The sequence below is a fragment of the Elgaria multicarinata genome, chromosome 2 (genome assembly GCF_023053635.1).
Source record: "Elgaria multicarinata webbii isolate HBS135686 ecotype San Diego chromosome 2, rElgMul1.1.pri, whole genome shotgun sequence".
In the NCBI taxonomy this organism is placed as follows: Eukaryota; Metazoa; Chordata; class Lepidosauria; order Squamata; family Anguidae; genus Elgaria; species Elgaria multicarinata.
In genome coordinates, this window is record NC_086172.1 from 53163371 (window position 1) to 53186743 (window position 23373).

Here is a 23373-nt window from a genome sequence, read left to right on the forward strand (position 1 = left end):
TCAGCATCTTTTTGAAACAAGTGAAGTATATTATGATTTTAACATTTGCTGTATAACCTTGCAATGGTCTTCTTGGCCTCTCAGCATGTACAATGTTTTTTTCCTGTTATTATCATCAACTCATGTGGCCAAGGTCTCAGCAAAAAGTTACAAGAGCTGGACTTTTCCATGTCTCTCATCCATTTTAGTCCATTATGGGTGCCTTGATGTTTGCTAAATCCAGTGGTTCCTCGGCCCTAGCAGGGCTGGCTTAACATAATAATATTTGGGATGATTTACATATGTAGATGTAAATCACTGTTTCTTCTTCTTCTTTCAACAGCTAAAATACAAAGAAGTCTACCAACAGAATAAGTCTCACTGCAACGTTGTACCAGATTCTGTTCATATAAAGGCTGCCAAGCAGGCCTACAAAGTAAACAGCAATGTGAGTTCAGTTTTATTGTTGTCGGTGACTAAGCCTTCCAAAGGAAACTGAGGGAGTAAGACACCCAGGACCCACTCAACTCAGGTCACTTTAGGGCCCTAATTTCCATATGCTTATATAAAAAAAACAAATCCTCACCAGAGTGGACAAGGCAATACCTCTCATGCCAACTTTAGACGTGTGTGGGGGTGGAGATATGATCACCCCATCTCTTTGGACAGAGTGCATCAGAGAGAAAGGTAGGCGGTACAGATTCCCCGTTCCACCTTCCTTAGAGAGCCCTGTATAGCTTAGGGGGAAAATGAACAAACCATCCTTAAACAAACTGTAGTCCCGGCAACTCAGGAACTTCCTTTGTTCTAAACATAACACCCAACACCTGGCTAGTGTTTTTTCTTTTTCTTTTAATGTGGCCAGCAACTGGCTATCCCTCTTGCCATGCCTTTTCCATAGCAACACAAACATGGCCAAAATTCTGTAGCTGTGCTGGAGCTAAATGAGCAACTGCTGATAACAGAAGAAAGGTAGATATAGTTGGAGAAGTAAAAATGGGCAGAGAGGATATGAAATGGGGGAGAGGCATTTTAAACCCACGTGCCTTGCCTCCCTCCATGCCTATGTTTCTCTGCAATCTTGCACAAGTTATGAGACATGGTGAATGAAGCCCATGGGATATATACTGTGGTCTTTCACAGTCCCAGTTAACGGGCAAAAAAACCCAGGACGTTTATTGGACGACCATACATGGCTAGAGAGGAAGGAGTGAATCATTCTGTGGGAGTATCAGAATTCCCAAACATGGAGTTTGCCTCTTCCCTACCCCCAACATCGAAGAGAGGCATCATCATTATTATTATTATTACTATTACTATTACTATTATTATTAAAATCAGAACCTCCTTTTCACACTTTAGAATCGTGTCTCTTTTGCCAGAAGAGCTTGATTCTATGTTTACATTGTTCATATTTCTCTTTAAATAGCTGGATTACAAGAAGAAATATGAAGCAGCCAAGGCTCACTGGCACTGGACTGTGGACAGACCTGATTTCATCCAAGCTGCCAAAACATCTTTGCAACAGAGTGATGTAAGGAAGCAAGGAGGGGACGCTGCCTGCACTCGCATTATTGCTTGGAGTAGGCCACACTTTTGCCACTTTCTGATTTCTGATTTCTTTGTAGTATGAATACAAACTTGACCGAGAGTTCCTCCGAGGATGCAAGCTGTCTGTAACAGATGACAAAAACACTGTGTTGGCCTTGCAGAATGCAATCTTGGCGAGTGACGTGAGTGCTTTAATAGGCTTCCAATGAAAGCTTTTCCTTTATATGTCTTGTGTGTTCTCGATAAATTGAACCAATGTATAAAACTTAGCAAAAAAAATTTTTTTTAAATATATATTTTATTAATTTCTTTTACCATTAATTTTAGCAACACTCATCATGAAAAGGAAGACCTGAAAATAAACATCAAACAAATCTTATGCATTTATAACGCTGTTTCACTCAGTCTTTTATCCATCATATCTCAATAAGATATGACTAAAGCAAATAAAATAATATAGTTAAAAATACAACTTTAAAAAGTCAAACCAACCAGAGCAAATCATAATGCTCTTTCAAATGGTATTTCCTTCACATTCCAAAACAGTTGCAGCAAGACTCAGGTTAGGTTTTGTATTAAAAAAAGAAAACCTTTTCTTTAAGGTTTAGTTCCAGTAACCAGCAATAGGGGTTGAAATAAGTAATCTTGGTTAGCCTTGGTGACCAGCTCATGTTTGTTCTCATCGCTGTCCTTCACTGATATCATGCTGACCCTGCATGCATTCCAAGCATGTACAAAGCCCACCACAACTGTACAGGCAGGCCATCCAGCTCCCCAACTTTGATCTGGACAAAGGGCTGTCCCTCCACACTGAACCTCAATAAAGCTCAGGGAGATTCTTTATCCTTCTCCCGAGCCTGTGGTACAGGAGGAATTCTCCCAGACTGTCTCAAAAAGCTGTAAGGCACCTTATTCCTTTCCAAGTCTCTTGTGGCTCAGTGCAAGATTGGGATGAGCCCTTTCCTGTTTCCAACTCTGAAGAACAGTGGCGGCTCTCATAAGAAATGTGCTCACCGTTGGGAAGGCTCATTTGTGGACTCCTGTTGAAGTACATTCCTTAGATCTAATATCTTTCCATTCTATGCTCTAGTTAAAATATAAGGAGAAGCATAACAAGGAAAGAGGAATTATCCATCCAGTTCCAGACACTCCTCAGATCCTTCTGGCAAAGACTGTTAGCGCTCTTGTGTCTGAGGTAATTCAAACTTTTTTAAAAACAAACATTTCATTTCAGAATTTCTTCCTTCTAATGGTATGTGATTTTGAACCTATTTTCCTCTTCATAATTAGAACAAATACAAAGAACATGTAAAGAAGCACCTTCCACATGGCTCCTTTACAAAACTGCCCGAAACACGCGATACCATTCATGTCAAAAAAGTAACCAAGGATGTCAGTGAGGTAAGTGGCTTCTGTGTTGTTACTTTCACATTGCAGGTTGAGTTGACATTTGCATTTGTTTTATTTATTTGGTGGTGGAAAGTGTGGATTCCTTATGGTAAATTGTATCACACGCTTATCATTGCTTGCTATAATGTTACACCTGTTCAGTGCTGATGTCACTTTTATCAATGTATGAATTCACATAGTTAAAGATAAGCATGGATCTAATAACTTTGTTGGATAGGGCCTCTGAAATTTTGTGTATATGGAAACTTGACATGTGGTAGGAACATAATATCTTCAGAAAAACCTCTATGTATTGTTTCTCCTAATATGAGCTTGCATAATTCATGACTGTTGTAAAGGATGTTATTGTGAACATAAATAAAAGATTTTGACATGCTTTGCAAATTAAGAGGTATGATAGAAATGAGTGGTGTAGGAATAAGAGAGAGAGAGAGAGAGAGAGAGAGAGAGATGTGTTCAATACAACCATTTTTTCCTGGTTGCTTTACATTAAAACTAAATAGAATCTGAATGTAATAATGCAGACTTAGGATAACTAATTGATTCATGTTTGTGCCCTACAATTTTGATGGTATTTTTTAGTGTGTGTGTAATTGTGTGTGTGAGAGAGGGAGAGATACAGAAATAAATGGGGGGCATAGTTTTGTTTTGCTATTTGTAAGCAAAATATTCTCACTATTAGCTTTATTCTCACATGTGTCCAATGCAGTAGCATAGCTGCCCGTTGAATGAAATAAATAATGCAAAGGAGGTGAGAACACCGAGGACAATGTACAGCAAATAACTAAAGACATACATACACAAATATATGCACTTATTTTCCTTATATGCAACACTTATCATCTGGGTTTCTTATTTTAAATGTCAACAAAACCCACCTTGATTGGATATTGAGTGAGATAACTCTTTCTATTCCAAACAGTTAAATTATAGAAAGAAGTTTCGGAAAGAGAAAGGCAAGTCAGACTATTCAATCATGCTGGAACCACCTGATGTGAAGCATGCCATGGAAGTTGCAAAGAATCAGAGTAATGTAAGTTACTTCTTCAGTTACTTCTTTAAAACCATGTGTGATTAATTTCAGTAAGATCAAGAATGACTGATTTGAAGCCTCTGGTCATACCAGAAGTATACTTTGAGCTAGAGGGCTGAAAGTTATCTGTTTTAATTTTGTTTAATTGCTGCTACTTGTGATCAATGTCACAGCAGATCTAGCTAACCTACAGTTTTATTATGGTTTTAATTTTTGTGAACCGCCCAGAGAGCTTTGGCTATTGGGCGGTATAAAAATGTAATAAATAAATAAATAAATAACATACAGAGATTTTCTTATTCTGCAATTTTTAATGTCGTATGTCAGGGGAAGGCAACCTTTTTCAACCATGGGCACATTTGGCAATTTGAGAAACTGTTTTGGGCACAACACAAAATGGCTGCCGTGGGCAGCATGGCAAAAGAACAAATAATTTCCCCAAAAGACCAAGTACATAGCAGAGGTGGGTCTGAGCCCCAACACACAAAACAAATCCTTTAAACCTACAGTTTTCTCTGCTAGCAAAAACCTATTTCATAGCAAATCTAACTGCTGGTGCGACATGTTTTATTTTGTTTTTCTTAGTGGAAGGGGGAGGGCACATGTTGCCTACCCCTCCCATGGATGATCAACCTTGAGATACGACTTCGAAAACATGTGAAACAGGATTAGAGAGCATAAGATTTAAGTATGATTAATACAGCTTTTAAAAACTTGCCTTCTATTTTATGAGCCCTTAATACATCTCAAGTTTATTGCATACATTGTATCACTAGAGAAAACTATGTTTTTCTTTTGCTTTTATTTGTGGTTTAGAACTCCATGTTGAGTTGTAAAGATATCCATGCACAAAATCGTGTCCCCCAAAGCATAATCCGGGTTAATGTCTGTAAGATTAACTTGCAGTTAATTTTACCTTCATTCCACTCTAAAACCTTTCTAAATGCAGTGCATTTTATTCTCCCAGATAAATCCATGGTTCCTATACATGGGAGAAGTGGACTGCAATTGAGAAGATTGTTTCTATGAGGCTGGGGAGAGGATTTAGCCCTCTCCATTGACCTTGCCTATGACAGCCCTTTTGTTTCTTCTACAGAATGAATGGCTGCCATTCACTTCCATGGAAGAAAGAAGCCAGTGCAATATTATGTAATCAGGCATCCCCATGATCCCATGGGGGATTGATAAAAACTGTACCTTCTAGGGATCTTTGCAATCCATGGCCCTCCCTCTCCATTTCCACCTACTTTATAGGAAGCTGATCCTGCTCATAGCAAAATGAAAGGCAAAATGTTGGTTGATTTCATCATTCTGCTGTCCTTTTTGTTTCAATGCTACAGTAATTATATTTCTCTGTGCTTGTTTTCATCTAGCTCCAATACAAAAAAGATGCCAAATCAAAGCTCCATTACACGAGTGTGGCTGATCGTCCAGATATTAAGAAAGCCACCCAAGTCTCCCATTTAGTCAGCGATGTGAGTACCTGTCAGTGCAACTACTCAGTAACTTGTTGGCATATAAGCTATGCAAAGAATACTTTCACTTCAATACGAAGAAGCTAACATTTGTTTCTTTTTCAAATGCCTTGTATCTGTCTTAGATTGAGTACAAAACCAAAGCTCGGTATGGAGAAGCTGGTATGGGGGTTAGCATGCTCGGACGTCCAGATATTGAGCTTGCTAAGGAGGTGTCCAAACTTACAAGCCAGGTATGAAGAAATGGTTTCCATAAATTGTCACAATGTGAAGGTGTGGCATCATGTTTTCCAAAAACTCTTGGTTCTAATATTGATTTTTAAAGTAACTTCATACGTAAACCTGGAAGTCATTCTAGATCACATCAAAATGGATTGTATTCATGATAATTCGACAAGATTTTGATGGCCTATAGCAGTGATGTCGAGGGCTGAATTCCATTTCAGAGAATTGGCTACATTCCAGTGGTGGGTGGGGGAAAAGGTAAAAGGGATCAAGGGAAAGGGCATGGGTCCAGGGGAAGGACACATGGCTATCTAGGGAACTCTGGAGGGCCAGATTTGGCCTGCAAGCCTGAAATTGACACCTTTAAACTATAGAAATGGTTAAACTATAAACTATAGTACATGGATGCTCCATTCTGCAAAATGTGTCCTATGTGAGCTTTGCATTTCATTCATGGAAAGGAGAGTTCTATGTTGCAGGCAGGCACCCTTTGCATAGATGGGCATGCTTCACCATTCAAAGTGAGCAGGATAGGGACCTCCTTGTGCAAAGTCACATTGCATTAGGGACGTAATCTGGATTCATGTTTCCACTGGTGGATTTCTTTCTATGTCTCTGATATTTTATTGCTAACTCATTATTTTTAGAAATGCTTTTCTTAATGATCCAAAATAAAGTTTCTTAAATGCTAATTTTGGCTAGACAACACAGTTTAACATTACAATGGATTTTTCTTTTTGAAAAAAAGTTCAAAGTAGTTCAGGTAACTTCTGTTAGATTTACTGTTTTTGCTATCTTAGGGCAGAATACGGGGCAAACATAAGCTTTCCAACCTTATGTTTTCCTCATAATACTTACATAGGGGTGAAGGCATTGTTCTGCGGGTGAGAGAAGATTTTCAGGGAGGATCAGTGGCTGGGAGGGGTTCTTAAGCCTTGCCCCAGCCTTCCCCAGCCTGGTGCTCTCCAATTTGATGAACTACAACTCCCATCATCAGGGTTGTAATACAATACATTGGAAGAACACCAGGTTGGGGAGGTTGCAGTAAGGCTTACTGTATCTTAACAACCCTCCATAGCTGGGATTTTTGTTGTTTTCTCTCCAGCTAGCTTCAGCACTCAGAAAAAAGCTGATAGTAGGGACCAACAGCTTGGTGAGGGAGGGACATTTGCAGGGGAGACTCAGCAGACATAGGAAGGATTAACCACGTCCCATTCACTGATTTCCCCCTGCAAATTCTCCTCCTGCCCAGCACTCATGTTAATCAGTGGGCATATAAGAACATAAGAAGAGCCATGCTGGATCAGACCAAGGATCCATCTAGTTCAGCATTCTGTTCACACAGTGGCCAACCAGCTGTTGACCAGGAACCCACAAGCAGGACACGGTGCAACAGCAGTTTCCCACCCATGTTCCCCAGCAACAGGTGTACATAGGCTTACTGCCTCTGATACTGGAAGTAGCACATGGCCATCAGAACTAGTAGCCATTAATAGCCTTCTGTTCCAGGAAATTATCCAACCCCCCTTTAAAGCCATCCAAACTTTTGGCCATCACTGCATCTTGTGGTAGTGTATTCCATAGTTTAACTATGTGCTGACTTACTTTTATCTGTCCTGAATCTTCTACCAGTCAGCTTCATGGGATGACTCCATTTCTAGTATTATGAAAAAGGGAGGAAAAAAGTCTCTCTATCTCTATCTCCACACCATGAATAATTTTGTACGCCTCTATCATGTCTCCCCTTACTCTCGTTTTTTTCAAGCTAACAATCCCTGTTGTAACCTTACGTCATAGGGGAGATGCTCCAGTGCATTGATCATTTTTAGTTTTTGCTGGTAGGATTTATAGCTCCACCTTTTTAAATATATTAAAACAACACAGAGTCTTGTAGCACCTTAAAAACTAACATATCTATTCCATCATAAACGTTCTGCAATTTTTGTAGACAGCATGTATAATGCGGGAGTTGGGGTGGAGAATTGTAAACAGTGAGATCAGAAGGAAATTAAATGCAGAAGGCACTGATAGTGACAATCACATTGTTAACAGTTGTGATTGTTGGTGATAATCACATTGTTAACAGTCAATTACATGAATCTCTCACAAGCATGCATAGTGATAATTTAATTTCTTCTGTCAAGAAAAACTCCATGCAACTAAAATGCATTTCATGTATTACCAGTTCAGGAAGTCTAAGCAGCTTGGGGTAGAATCTGAATCTCTTACATCTCTACTTGAATTCTTTGAGAAATTACAGATTTCCATAACTGACATTTCTTCCATATAAACAAATTTAAAGGAAATGGAAAGGAAAAAGCAACCCATTTTCTTTAAAATTTGATGAAGATTTTTTGTTCCACAGTTTCTCGAAGCTTGTGAGAAATTTGTTGAGAATTGCTCTTCACTGCGGGGGAAAGTGTGTATATATAACTGTCTCCTTTCCAATTGTGTTTATTTTACCTATGATCTTGAGCAGCCATTTTAATGTTTGTGTTGTTATATATTTGTATGGTGCAGCTGGCAGTGTCGGAATTTTCCCTCATACATGTTTAAAAAACATCTTTTAAATAATGTGTTGCCTTTTAGAGCTTTCTGCTGTGATATAAGCCTTTTTGCTCCCTGCAAAACTTCAAATGACTTCAGTTGGTGTACTGCCGACACATGCTGTCTCCCATGAAACTCTTCTCTCTCTCCCCCCCACCCCAATTTCCAAAAGAAGACACAAAGGCCACCTTCATTTTTACCTCAGGTTCTTGTTTTGTACCTTTGGAGGTTTGCTGTTCTAATCTTGCTATCTTGCTACGCTTTGTAGGCAGAATACATCAAAGGACGAATGAGGGGCCATGGTGCTGCATCGTATGATACACCCATGATGAGACACGTTAAGAAAGCTAATGTCTTAAGTAGTCATGTAAGATGGATTTAAAGTGACTCTCCTCGCAGCTGCCAATTTTATGAGTCTTGCTGGATTTTACATTCTTGGCACATGAAATCGGGCCTGGATTGTCAATGGGCTGCACTGTTCGTTCATCTTTTCTGTATCAAATTTCTGAGACCTCCCCTTTCTTTCTTATGTAAAGCTGTGCCTCGGAATTTCTTCAACAGTGAATTTGATTAAAGTGTAATTTTGATAACAGCTCAAACTCAAGAAAAAGCTTGAGGTGTCTGAAAACCTGTGTATGTGAGTGGAGAACACCCCCCAAATAATAATAATAATAATAATAATAATAATAATAATAATAATAATTCTTACCCACCTCTCTATTCTGATCGAGGCGGGGAACAACAGTAAATATAAAATACATAAAACTGAATTAAAATATAATATACATTGTTAAAACATTAAATTAAATAATTTATATCAAGCAGAGTACTGATGCTAAAATCTGCAGCAAGAATTTGCACTTGATACAAGCCTAAGTATCCGACTGTGCACACAGGTTCATGTGCACATAAATATACAATGATAATATGGAATTAATCTGTAGTTCATCTATAATAATTATATACTAGCTCTGACTAAAACTGGTAACTCCTGTCAGAACTAAAGATTCATCTCGGTGTTTGATCATGAACAGCATACTAAGTTAGGTAGGATGAGGAAAGTGCTGACTTAAGACCTTTTGCAGCTGGAAGTTGAGCTCAAATCTCTAATTCTTTCACGCATGCATTTACACCCACCTACCTGCTATGGCCTACCGTTTAAAAAAGCATTGCTGTGAAATACTTTTTCTTAAATTGCTATTAAATACTATTACAGAGTATTTAGACATTCATTTCCTTCTATCATGGTGAAGCCTGATGCTTAATGGACTTCATCATTGCAGTGCACTAACTGAGAATATATATTGGAACAGTCCCCAATACAGTAGTGGTTACTTCCACGGAAGCTTGTTCACCATTACTGCTTCTCTCACTGTGGTACCCCAGATCAACTCCCAAGGAAGCGCAGGGTTTCTTGAATTAGACTTTAAAAGTCATTGACTTTGGGGGAAGGCTTTGGTGAATTACAGTTAAACTAGTAATAATGGGCTCAAGTTACAGGAAGCCAGATTCTGGCTGGACATCAGGAAAAACTTCCTGACTGTTAGAGCAGTACAGCAATGGAACTAGTTACCTAGGGAGGTTGTGGGCTCTCCCACACTAGAGGCATTCAAGAGGCAGCTGGACAGCCATCTCTTAGGGACGTTTTAAGGTGGATTCCTGCATTGAGCAGGGGGTTGGACTCGATGGCCTTATAGGCCCCTTCCAACTCTACTATTCTATGTTTCTATGATCCAAATTTATGAGAAATAACTATTAATCACTGTTATTTAGAGATAGACAATTCCTGATTATCCTTCCCCACTCACTTGCAAATGGTTTAGAAAGAAAACTTGCCCCATAACTATCTACATCATGGATACATGTTTCATAAGGAAAAAGGGAGATGTTTTATTTCTAATTTATCTTTGCCATTATTGCATGCACCAACTACTGCATGTCATGAAAATCACCCTTTCCTATTTGTGAGAAAAATCAATAATTTACAATGAAAATCAACAAAATACACAGGCTCTTCCAATAAGAGTGTTTTATCTAGTAATACTTTTAGCATCTTGTGACTCTTGGAATACATTTTAAGAGTAGTATTCTGTTCTTGAAAGAAGCTAACTTTCTTTGGGGAGCAGACATGAATGTGTCTTCTGTTTTCTGTTTTTCTTTTCTGTTTTCTTTTTCTTTTAGGTATACAGCATCTCAACATGTTTACTTTCTCTTAGGGGTTGATTTGTCACTTGTACTGTCTCTGTTGTTGGTGCTTTCTGTCTATGTCACGTCTTAGAGTTTTGTTGTTGAAATTTATTTTAATCTTTAGCACTTTCCGCCTCTTATCATTCATTAGCTCATACCCTGAATCTGAGTTTTACAAGATAAGCCTGCTGCAATCTTGTTTAGCAAGTAAAGAATCTTGATAGAAGTCACTAATGTTAATGAGAGACTTGCATTTTAAATTGTTTCTCCCCAATGTGCAAGCCCCCCAATGTATAGTCAAAGCTTCTACGTGTGTAAACTTCTCCCCATTCATTTCAATGGAATACATCTTCATGCATACATTCTTTTGTGGGTGAGGAGCTAGTTCCCTCTATTGAAGTGAATGGGAAAAGAGTTGCGCATCTGAGACCTCAATGTGTGTATTGTATTATCCGTAGAGTCAAGGATTTGCAGATATAGTGAGAAGTTTATTTATTTGACAAACTTGAAATGAGAATTCTTTTGTTAAAAGAAAGTACACAAACACATGGATTCCCATTAACGTTCATCATTTTGATTCAGAATAATGTGATGAAGTATATATACACACTTGAAAGTTTTTTGTGGTTTTTTTTTTTTAAATCAACAAAATGGTTTAATTAATTAATGCTGGCATAGCACAGTGGCTAGGAATATGATCTAGGAAGTCCCTGGTTGAAAAAACCTCAGTTAAACCTTGAAGTCATTGGTGGCCTTTCACAAGTCACAGTTTCTCCACTTTAATTCACCATCATTAATATGAGGATGGTGCAATTTGCCAGGTTTTTTTTAGAAGGAACTGAGAAAGTGCATGAAGCTTTTCAATCACTTAACAAAAACACTGTAGGTGGCATCTAATGGTTTGGGAGATCAAGGAGCAGAGGTCCCGCTTGCGCTAGGTCTTTTCATGCAATTGCCCGCTCCAGCTCTCAATTTTCTGTAATGGGAAAAGTGGGTTAGGAAATTTACCCTGTGCAAGTGTTCCTGCATTGGGGCACCTTGGATGCCGCACTGTCTGAATATGGTGTTATTATTCTTATATAAAAAATGGGCCACTAAGGTTGGGAGGACCAGCAACTTTTGAGCTCACTTAAATTCTCTGATTATCACTTCAAAGCTTGTTTTGGCTTGCTCCAATTTTCATTTTCAGCTCATTTGAATGGGGAAAGCATGCATTTCAAATGGGGGGAAATGTTCGTTTCTGTGGGTATTTTTCAAAGGTGTGCACTTTTCTCCCATAGAATAAAGTGTGAAAATGTGTATTTTTCAAAAAATGTCCATATCAAAGTATGATTTTTTAAAAATATATAAATAAATGCATTTTTCAAATGCAATCGTAAATTCAGGAATTTGTGAGCATTTCTTGAAAAAAGCATTTCTCTCGCATTCACATTCAGGATTGTGAAAAGGACATGTTCACATGATTTGTGAACAGAAATGAAATTCTGGTAGATCCCTCTGTGTCACCCTGCCCTATTTCTATGATGGTAAAGGGATCAATTCGGCAATAATATGCTCAGTTACTACCCTAAGAGTTACACCACTACCGCTTTGTGTCCAGGACAACTTTTTAGTCTCTTGTTATTTTCGCCTGCCAGTCGCCTGTACACCACATGGCAAAGTACTTTTGAAAACAATGAATAACATGACATTACAAAGTGGTTTGTGTCATGTGGAGCTATCATTCATTTAAAAATGAGATGTCACTTGCCTTCTGAGCACATACAAAATATCTCTCTCGATGGGGGCTATAATCTTTGTTCGTCTTTTCTAATAATGTCTATGTATGTCATTGTGAAAACAGTATTGTCCTTTTGAAGAGCATCAGTACCCATAAACTTCTATATTTTCATGTAAAGGAAATCTAACCTATGTGCTTGAATGTCTGCTGAATATGATCACCAACATCTTTTGTCAATCCAAGTCCAAAAGATGAGACTGTCCAGCATGAACAGTTCAGGAATGTGTGGATAAGAACTTGCCAATATTTTTGATGGATTCAAAGTCATGGAATGTAATTTAAATTTGCCCTGTGGTCTCTTCACATTTATTAATGTTAAAATGAATTTGTGTATTTATTTGCAGTTGTATGCCTTGCTCCCTAGCATGATGTATTCCTTTCATCAGTTATGTCAATCAGCTCTTTCAGGGGGAAGATACTAATACCCCCCTCCACAGTAAATGACTAATATCTTGCTGCTGCTGCTTTTTTAAAGTTACTTGGTAACATTGGTGATTAAGCTTTCAAGACTTAAGAAACTTGCTCTATACACTTAGTATGCTATTAATGCTAAGGAATAGCAGCAGCAGTAACAGTAGTAACAGATTTGGCAGTAATACCCAGTAACATGTTCAGCTGAAAAAGCGTCATCTCTGTTGAATATGGTCATTACCCCATTAGAGTGAAATCCATCTGGGTATATTTGCTTGCATCCATTGTCACTACATGGACGCTTCAGACACTCTACTAAGCATTGGTTATAAATAATTTTAAACAGAAATGCATAGTGCTTTATTTCTTTACTAGAACCCTGAGAACCACCAACAGAAGCTAGTTTCAAAAGGCATGAAATTAGAATGAAAGAATCCTAAGGGCAGGAATATGTTTTGAGTACCAGAATCAAGACCACGGTCTTTCCACACAAAAATCCATCCCTTGCTACCCAAAGTTTTCTTCATTTCATTAGTATAATTTTGGGGAAGGGGGGCATTTTGCTATTTCTATTTTTAAACATTTGCAAGTCAGAAGTTCTTAGTGATCTACTGCAAATCACGCTGAAATCTGCCAGTAGATCCAGATCTACACCTGCCTAAATCTGTTCTAGAGAACAGAGCATCTAGTGCAGTCTTCCCCAGCCAGGTACCCTCCAGATGCTTTGGACTGCATCTCCCAGAATTTCTGGCCATTAGCCATGCTAATTGGGGCTGATTGGATTGTGTCCAAACTGTCTGGAATTCACCAGCTTGGGGAAGGATGGTTTAGTGGAACCTTTATTCTTAATCATTAAAAATAAAAAATAAAAATTGAAACCATTTCTCTTAAAAATCATGCTGAGCCACGGGAAAGCCACACCCTCAAATCCAAACCTACCTTAGTCTGCCACCAAAATGCTGCTCTGAAAGGAAGGGCAAGAAACAAATTTTAGTCCAGCTTTTATGCAGATGTTTCCATTACTCTGTATTCTGTATCATAATTAATTTTGGGGAGGATGCCCATTTTAGGACAAATAACCTTCATAATTCCATAATTTAGCCCTTTTGTCTCCTGTTCACCATGCTTTGTTACTGTTTTGCAAGTTTTTTCCAAATTCTTTTCAATGGATGAATTACATACTTGGAATGTGGAGCTGAAACACAACCACTGAATGAAAGAGGGAAATGTCATCTTGTAAATGTAGCATGTGTCAACTTCATTATTGCATTAAGTGAAATATCTTGACCTTTGTAATGGTGTCTTTTGTTTTAAAGAGCTCTTATGCCATGCATCTTTTGAGCCATCTTCTTGCAATCAGGTTCACTTTGACAACCTGATTGTGGACTCTCTCTCTCTTGGCACCAGACAAGCTAACATTCAGGGCTAGACTTAATACTTGTTCTTTTGGGATTAGGTGAAATACAAAGAGAAGTTTGACAAAGAGAAGGGAAACAGGCCACAATATGACCTGAAGGAGAGCAAGATCTACAAGTCCTTAAAAGATGCTCATCACATCGCTAGTGAGGTATGTCTGACCCATTAGCCTTTCAGCATATTGATATACAGTGTGTGCCCCACTTCTCTAAGTGGTGAGAAGTTGTATGGGTGCAGAACCTACCCAGGTTTGGTTTCCTGTCGAAGGAGGACGCTGGAGACATATGGTGTTTTGTAATATTTGAGGTTATTTACCGTTATACATAGGTTGAGCATTGGTGGAGGCAAATAGCTTAGATGCTCCAACAGCAAAAACCACTTCCCTGCAACAGATCTCCGAAGAGAGTTAACACCCAAGAGCCGCTTTCCAGAACTTACTCTCTTCCTCTGCCTAGAGTGACCATATGGAAAAGTAGGGGTGTGCACGGACCGCCCGCTCCGCCTTGCGGGCCGATCTGAAAATTTCAGATCGGCCCGCTCCGCTCCATGCCGTTCTGCCCATACTCCGCTCCTCTTCGCCGCGGAGCTCCGGCTCCGAATCGGAGCTCCGCAGTGGAGGGGAGTGGTGCCAGGTAAGGCCAGGAGAGGAGGGCGGGGGGGTTACCGGGCCCTGCCGCCGTCGCCGCCCATGCAGCAACGCTGGCAGAGCCCGGTAAGGGACCAAGGGGGAGGGGGGCCTTACCTGCCTCCATCCGCGGTCTGTCGCCTTCTTCAATTGAGCCCGCGGTTCAACCAGGAAGTCTGGGCCGCAAGATTTCCTGGTTGAACCGTGGGGTCAATTGAAGAAGCCGAGGGACCGCGGACGGAGGCAGGTAAGGGAGGGGGGGTTTACCGGGCCCTGCCGCTGTTGCCGCATTGGTGACAGCGACAGCGGCAGGGCCCGGTTAATCCCACTTACCTTTCCGGCGGAGCTCCGGATCGAGGCGAAGGATCTGCCTTCACCTCGATCCTCTTCGCCACGCTCCGCCGGCCCCCCAATCCTCTTCGCCTCCACCTTAAGGGGAGGCGAATCACCCCGCTCCGCTTCTAATTCGCCGGTCTGATTAGAAGCAGAGCACATCCCTATGGAAAAGAAGACAGAGCTACTGTATCTTTAACAGAAAAGGAAATTTCAGCAGTTGTCATTTGTATGCATGCAGCACCTGGTGAAATAACCCCCTTCATCACAACAGTTAAAGTAGCAGGAGCCCTGCCCTCTTGACCATATACAAAAGAGGACAGGGCTCCTGCAGCTTTAACTGTTGTGATGAAGAGGGAATTTCACCAGCTGCTGCATGCCTACAAATGACACCTGCTGAAATTTTCCTTTTCTACACAACTGTTGGTTCAGGAGCCCTGTCCTTCTTTCCATATGGTCCCCTGTCCCCCTCTCCCTCACCCCCCCCTCTCTGTGTCTCACTCAAAACTGAAGTCTTATCTGCCAAGATGTTTCTGTTCTTTTCCACTCACACCTCTCCCTTTGGCTCCTTCTTGAATCATCCGCTAGCCTTCTTGGGACATAATTTTACATTTGGGTGTCGGGGTAGAGGAACCACCATTCCCTTAGCCCTAAGGAAGGTGTAGTGGGTGCTTTCCTTCATTCCATTTTTAAAAACATTTCCCTCCCATTGGCACCAGTAAGAAGGGAAAGTCACTGCACCAGCTCCAGGACTAGTGTAGTTAGTCTCCCTTTTGGGTGGGGGGACGCCATGTTGAGTGGCTTTGGATCCTGCAGATCCAAGGCTTTTCCTAATCACCCCTGACCTGCCCCTTTCCCCCCAACCACTAGCGACACACCACCGCCAGTAAAATCATGGCAATGGGAGCTCTCCGACTGCAAGGCAGCACTTCCGCTAAATCCTATGACTCCGAAGGCCTGTTGATGGGCTCTAAGATTACAGCCTTCATGTGTTGTGTTTCTAAGCATTCTTTTGCATTTTTTAACCAAAGCTGTTTGTCTCCCCCACCCCCCGACAATCACTACAGGTTAAATATAAGGCAGACCTGAAGAAACTTCACAAGCCAGTGACAGACATGTCTGAATCTCTCTCGATGCATCACGTCTTGAACACCAGCCAGCTCGCCAGTTCTGTAAGCCTGTTAGCCAACCCCAGATCTATTTTATTTAACATCCCATCCCAACCGCCTTTCTGAGATAATCTCTGCTAACAACTTCTGTAACAGTTTTCCTCCTTGACTGTTCTTAGGAAATCACCTGGTAGTGATCTCTTCTCTCCTGCCTAATGAATATTCCCCACGTGGACTAGCAACATTAATAATTCTAGTCTCTAGACAATTTTCTATTAGCTGTAGAAATGCTAATATTGTAAAACTTCTAACCAATTTTAATGGCAGCTTCTTTTTGCCTTTTTAACTTACATTTTTGACTAACAAAAATACCATTTTTTCTTGTTTCCACATTTTATTTTTGTACTTATTACTGCTATTTGGAAGCATTTATTCATCTTTAACTTTTAAAACCTTTTCAGAATTAATCTGCTTTTTCTGGAATTTATCATCCTGCTGTTAGATCACAGAATGATGAATATGCTAACGAGAAGAAGATCCATTGTACCATCCGTTTTTAATTGTATCACATATTTACTGTATTTCTTTGGTTCTTTCTTTCTTTCTTTTTTTCTTGTCCCTTCTTGCACAATATTAAAAAGGACAAGTAGATATTCCAAGTGCTTCAATATTAGCCTGGACTTTTTTCTTCTTTTTATTTTATACCTTTCTTTCTTCTACTTCTTCTTCTTCTTCTTTTTTAAACATGCAGTTTTGATTTCTTGTCTGACTATTGAAATGTTTGGATTAGCTGGGCCTAGGAAGCTGATCTGGTTAGGCCTTTTTTTATTATTATTGAGGTGGTTTTTGACGCCTTCCCTTTAGTACCAGTACAAGAAGCAATATGAGAAGAGTAAAGGTCACTACCATGTGGTTCCAGATAACCTTGAACAGGTCCATCTAAAGGAGGCCTCGGAACTCCAGAGCATAGTAAGTCCAATAAGAACCTCTTACTTTTTATTTTTATTTACAACCCATCATCCACTTAGCAATGTTACTCCACAACACATCATATAATCGTCAGTCTGACAACAAGATAGTGAAAAATGTACCACTTTTAAAAAACAGTAACATGGTATAAATTGCATAAAGGTTAACTCCCTCTTGGATAAATAATGAAGTTTGAATACATCTGCATTACAAATGAAAAAGTTGCTTCCTCAAGGGCACTCTGGGATTTCTAGTTATGTAAAGCTGCTTAGAACTCTCTAATTAAGACTCCCAACTCCCTCACACAATTACGGTCACTAGAGTCCCTTGAAAGAAGCCATGTCGTTGAAATAATTGAAGTTTGCAGTGGAGATTTAGCGTGGCTTGCACATTTCTTGTTTTGTGAGGTGTAGCTGCTTGTATTGGATAAAACCCTGTAATCAGTTGCAACCAATTTCTTAGTGAATTAAAAGTTAAAATTGGCCTCAAATCCTTTTTCGCACATTAGAGCCTCATGACAGTTTCTCCAACTGTCTGTTCTATGTCCCCACATTTTGTGCCAGAGGAATAAACAGTGCACTCATACATTGGTTTCTAGATGATCTCTACATTACCAGGGTTCCAGTTTAGGTGAAGTTATGGCACTGCCAGGCGAGGTATACAAGTGACCCATGTAGTTGCTGTTCCGTATATTGCGACTGCAACGTGGAGTCTGTCATATGAAGAAGTGTTCTTTTGACAGTAATCATGTTACCATGGTAATGGCTTGACTGTGATCATTGTAAGTGGCATTTCAGTGCTTTGTGTGCCTGCTCTGTGAGACGGTAACTGCCTATGACACCTAACAGACCATGGAGCCATGCACTTTTCATGGCTGGCTTTGTAAACTGAGCATAATGTTCTCTTGAGGGGGAGAAAAGTACCTGCTTTCCCTGCAGGACCACTTCTGCACTTGTATTTATATACGACTGTAATGCCATTGGGATAACATTTGTCTCCCTCTCGACAGGTGAAGTACAAGGAAAAATATGAAAAGGAAAGAGGGAAGCCCATGCTAGACTTTGAAACACCAACATACATCACTGCTAAGGAGTCTCAGCACATGCAAAGCGAGGTAGGATGCTTTGTAATAGAAAGCAGTCGGACAGAAAATGTAGGCATAGCACTGTATCTTATATGTATTATTTCCAGTCACATTCAAATGGTATAGTGATGGGGATGCATTCTGAGGGTATAATTGGAACTGTAATAATTATGTCTCTGTTCACCTTTACAGTTCCCGCACAACATAGGTTATTAGATGTCTGTCACTAATTGACTCAATAAAAGGGGAATAGGAGCAAAACTGGAATAGGAATAGGAGCAAAACTTAGATATTTTGCTGCTTGAGGTGGAGCAGCAAATGGCTCCTTCTCCCAGCACCCAAGTCAAGGTGCAGAGTACCCACAGCGAAGCAAGTTATTTTGGCACCTGAGGCAGAAAACCCCACAAATGCCTTTTCCTTGTCCTAGCAGTTAAAATGCAACAATAACTAACAATTTAAATAACTAACAATTTGCTGCCCTTTCACAACACTCCAAATTAGTTGCTTGAGGTAGTCACGTCATTCTGCCTAATGGTCGGGCTGGCCCATTCTCTTTGAATATGTGGAGTTAAGGAAATCTGGGTTTGTTAGTTCATGAAAGGGCTTGTAAATTGTCAGTTTCCCTAGACTACCAGAAGACTTCACCAGTAGGTAAACGTAGTAGGACAAAATTGTAATAAATACCTCCTTCCCTGATACATTTGAAGCCTTGTTTGTCTCAATGGTTAATTAATTCTTTTCTCCATTGGCCAGTTGTTTTGTTCCTTTACACAGTTATTGCATAACCTGTATCAAGTTTTGACGTTGTTCTGTCCCATACTGAAACTTATACAGGGTGAAATACACTTGTATAAGTTGCTTGGTCACGATGTTTGGGTGACTCTATGGATTGTTTCAGCTCCTCTTAACGTTTCGTGATACATTGTCCCAAAGTTTGTTCACCCGTCCTTTAGGCAAATGTACTGGGAGACAAGTATAAGATAAAGCTTCTCTGTTGTGCAGTTTGGACCATATATATATTCTTCTGTGCCTTAGTTGACGAAGCACGTAGTAGTGCAGCACTGGCTAGGCAAGCTCATGCACTTCCCTCATCCTTTCCAGGAATGCCACAAATCCCCATTGCCTTTGCCACTTATGCCTGAGGTTTGCCATCCCTGATTGAAAATGATCCCACAGTACATGGGTGCAATGGAAATGAGCCCTGGGATGCCTTCAGCTACTTAGGAAGCCCTTCATAAAAAGCCATACTTGTATCTTTTCCCATTACTAGTGGCTCTGCCTAGCATCCTCACTAGGCGGTTTGTGAAATGGATTTAAATTATACTTCCTTTTGTTACTTCTGTGCATCATTTCCCAATACAGTTAAGCACCTTAACTGTGATGGAAACAAAACCCAAATTGTTTCTGGCAAGCCAGTGCTAAATCAGAGCCAATGTCCATTTTAAATAACACAGGTATATGGCCCCTAAGTAAACCATGATTGATAGCATTTAGTGTTAATTTAAATGCTTTTAACATTTATTGCTACAGGACATTTATCATTAAGGGGAACTCAAGAACCTGGCTATGTCAGGGAATGAAGCCATTCCTATCTCTCTCGCTTTCTGTCTCGCACACACACACACACACACTATATTCCCATCAGCCACCACTGTGTTTCCACACTGAAATTTCTTGTCTATATTCAGTGTTCAGTATTTCTCTTCCTAACCCCCATGTCATTCTATTCCTTCACACAGTTCTAATTCATAACCTGATTGAAGTTTTGGTATTGTTCTGTCCCAGCATCAAACTTATACAGGGTGAAACATACCTGTATAAGGTACTTGGTCATAATGTTTGGGTGCTTCTGTCAATTGTTTTCATCACACAACCCTTCAGAACAGTGTTGGGCATTTGAACAGGTTTATGGGAGAGTAAAAACGGAAATGAGATGCATATACTGTGGAGTTCTTGGTTAATTTAACATACTTTTTCCAGACCCACCATAAAAGCTAGTGTGTACTAAAGCATAGCAAGATCCAACCAGGGACTATAAGGGTGTCTGGCGATTAATACATGAAGTGTTCATTTGTAGTATAGCAAAACACCAATAAATGACAGAATAGCAGAAAACTTTGCACAAGAGCAAGACTATCTACGAAGGTACAATAACTGGAAACTATTCTTCTTCCTGGTATACTTTGCAAAGTTCCAAAATAAATTATATTTTTCCTCCTTTTCTTCTTCTTCTTCTTCCAACTCCTATTAGAAAGAATATAAAAAAGACTTTGAAGAGTACATTAAGGGCAGGAACCTTACCGGTCTGGAGATTACGCCATCTTTATTGCATGTCAGATATGCCACCAAAATAGCAAGCGAGGTAGCAGCTACTCGGTTGTCTTCTGCTATGAAAAACCCAACTAGTTTCACTAATTTTCCTCACCAACATAAACCCTTCAGTGCTGTCATTGCTAGCTTTAAATATTTACCTTAAGCATGACTCCGTTTGTGTTTGTAGCTTGTTTATAGTCTGTAGTTTTTTTTGTGTGTGTTTTAATTAACTAATTGTTCATTGTATTAGCAACATCAGTGCTTTTCCTGTTGGTTGAGCAGATTGTTCCACTATATGTATTATGTATTTTTTTTAAATGAGGTTGTTGTGTTAATCTGTGTGTTTTTGTAGAACTTTAAACACTATAAACCCTATAACAGTTTGTTGCTTTAAGATAATCTGTTTTTTGGGTTGTTTTTGTTTTTTTGTTTTTTGCTGGCTTTTGTTTGTTGTTCTCCCCCCCCCCTTGAAGCTCTCTCTCTCTCTCTCTCTCTCTCTCTTCACTTTTCTTCCTTTTTTCTGTCTTTCCCTCTAGAAAGAATATAGGAGAGATTTGGAAGAAGGTGTGAGAGGTAAAGGTCTAACCATCTTGGAAGAGACCCCAGACTTAATCAGAGCAAAGAATGCAACTTATATCTTGAATGAGGTGAGGCACACTACTAGCTGGCATAAACCTTTGGAGACTTCTCTGATGTGAGCAGTATGGGAACCACCACAACTCTCTCCTTCTGCACATTAGTCAGAAGCCCCAGAACATGTGGAAGGAATTCATGATGTGGCTACATCTCATTCATTCAATCAATCAATCATCCATTCATTCAATTTATGATTCACCCCTGTAACAGAATCTTTCGGGGGCAATGTACATAATAAAAGCAAAAACAATAAAACCAATGATGTAGCAAATAATAATAATACAGATTTTAAAAGTATTGTATTAAAACCAACAACAAAAATTCAACATTTCAAAATGATAAATAACTGAGCAGCTAAAAACAAAGGAATTGTTTTAAAATTAAGCATTCAACATATTGAAAGTAAGGCAAGCAAATTCTTTTAAAAGGCATGGTAGAACAGAAACATCTGAATTCAACCCAGTGGGTTTGGATTTACAGATTTAAGTTGGACTTCCCCACCCTCTCTTTCCCATGGAGGTCCTCCAGCCCTCTGAAAATATGGACTAGTGGGAGACCCACATCAAAATCATCCTTGGTGAACTGGGATGTCCCCATTGTGACGTCTCATCTTTATCACTCTCCTTTAACCACACAGAAAGAATACAGGAAAGCTCTGGAGATGGAAATCAAAGGAAGAGGCCTGACAGACCTTTCACTGGAAACACCTGACTATATGAGGGCAAAGAATGCCACAGACATTGCTAGCCAGGTCAGTGAGAACAACTTTATTAATAGCTTCTCCAAGGGAAGATGTATTTATAAATGTAGTTATGATGGATATCTACCTGTGACCTTTCCACCAACAGATTAAATATAAGCATTCTGCAGAATTGGAAAAAGCCAACTATACCTCTGTTGTTGACACTCCAGATATCATCCATGCTCACCATGTGAAGAACTTCTCAAGTCAGGTATGAGGTCTTTGCTTTCAGATAATTTTGCCGTTTTTAAATTTTAAATGAGAGGTCCTTTTTTTAAAAAAGTAGTCCTTTTAAAACAGAAGATTACAACCTCATAGGGCCTAATACACACACAAAACCCAACAATACAAAACTTTGCAGAAACTAAGCAGGTCTGGGTCTAGATGGCAGACTGCCTGGGAACTCTGTCTTCCTTGGAGGAAAGATGGAATATACATGTAATAAATAGATAAAAAGAATTGCTCCACATGAATCCATAGAACAGGTGTCACATTGCTATGAAGTTCCATATATTTTCAAAATGTTCTTATGGCTTTTATTTTCATTGAAAACTTCTCATAATATATTTGGAGTGGCAAAAATATATTAGAGCAAAAATTGTCTTCCAATTTAACTAGCCATCATACACACTGGGGGAGATTGTTTGGTCCTCAGTATTTTGCTCATTGATCGAGAACTATAAATGAGGCCTTAGCTAGACCTAAGGTTTATCCCGGGATCATCCCTGCCTGCTCCTGGGATCCCCTGTGTGTCATTAGATGCACAGGGATGATCCCGGGATAAACCTTAAGTCTAGCTAAGGCCTGAGTGTCTGAGAGTCATCTCACCTCAGAAGGTGATGGATTGTTATTCTCCATCTTTCCAAGTATTTTCTAATAAATGTTCTTTGACTCATCTCACGTATGGGCCATTTAACACATGATGAAGAAGAAAACTAGGTTTTGCCATCAAGTGTACACTTAATTGGGAACTACATGCAATCACATCTTCTGACAAGTGTACCTATTTACACGCATTTTCAAACTTATGTTTGTCATGTCCATGCTTTGAATGTTTAGGTGTGCACTTAAAACATAAGTTAAACCTAAAATATAAATAAAAGAGACATATGTGTCAGGTTGTAAAATAATCATTTCCAACCATTAACAAAAATCAAAAGAACCTTCTATCAGGACTAGCATAAATATAATTATATTCCAAAAAATTCCCTTGATCACTTAATAAACTTGGGTCAGTTAATAAAATGAGCTGTAGAAAATGTTATCAGTGTGCCATCTTGTTTCCAATTGATAGGTGCTTCTTCAAAATGCTGGAAACATTGTTGCATGAATTGTCTCTTGGACACTGAGTATATATATATATATATATTCTTAAAAATATTCTTTTGTCTTGTTGCCACTATAATATTTTTTCTTTTCTCTCTGAAAACAGAAAAAGTATAAGGAAGATGCAGAGAGAACTATGTCATATTACGAAACTGTTCTAGACACACCTGAAATGCAGAGAGTCCGGGAGAACCAAAAGAACTTTAGCATGGTATTCATATT

At 39.5% G+C, this 23373-nt stretch overlaps 1 protein-coding gene across 1 annotated transcript in view; it reads left to right on the top strand.

Annotated features, from left to right (window-relative positions):
- Positions 1-23373, top strand: part of NEB (nebulin) — a 214789-nt gene that overhangs the window by 163592 nt on the left and 27824 nt on the right. The window contains exons 132-148 of the mRNA XM_063116557.1: positions 323-427; positions 1409-1513; positions 1608-1712; positions 2621-2725; positions 2821-2931; positions 3863-3973; positions 5347-5448; positions 5574-5681; positions 14055-14165; positions 16040-16144; positions 16946-17050; positions 18060-18164; positions 20386-20496; positions 20984-21094; positions 21721-21834; positions 21932-22036; positions 23258-23362. Of these exons, the coding sequence (XP_062972627.1) occupies positions 323-427; positions 1409-1513; positions 1608-1712; positions 2621-2725; positions 2821-2931; positions 3863-3973; positions 5347-5448; positions 5574-5681; positions 14055-14165; positions 16040-16144; positions 16946-17050; positions 18060-18164; positions 20386-20496; positions 20984-21094; positions 21721-21834; positions 21932-22036; positions 23258-23362 (1824 nt within the window). The remainder of the gene's footprint in view (positions 1-322; positions 428-1408; positions 1514-1607; positions 1713-2620; positions 2726-2820; positions 2932-3862; positions 3974-5346; positions 5449-5573; positions 5682-14054; positions 14166-16039; positions 16145-16945; positions 17051-18059; positions 18165-20385; positions 20497-20983; positions 21095-21720; positions 21835-21931; positions 22037-23257; positions 23363-23373) is intronic.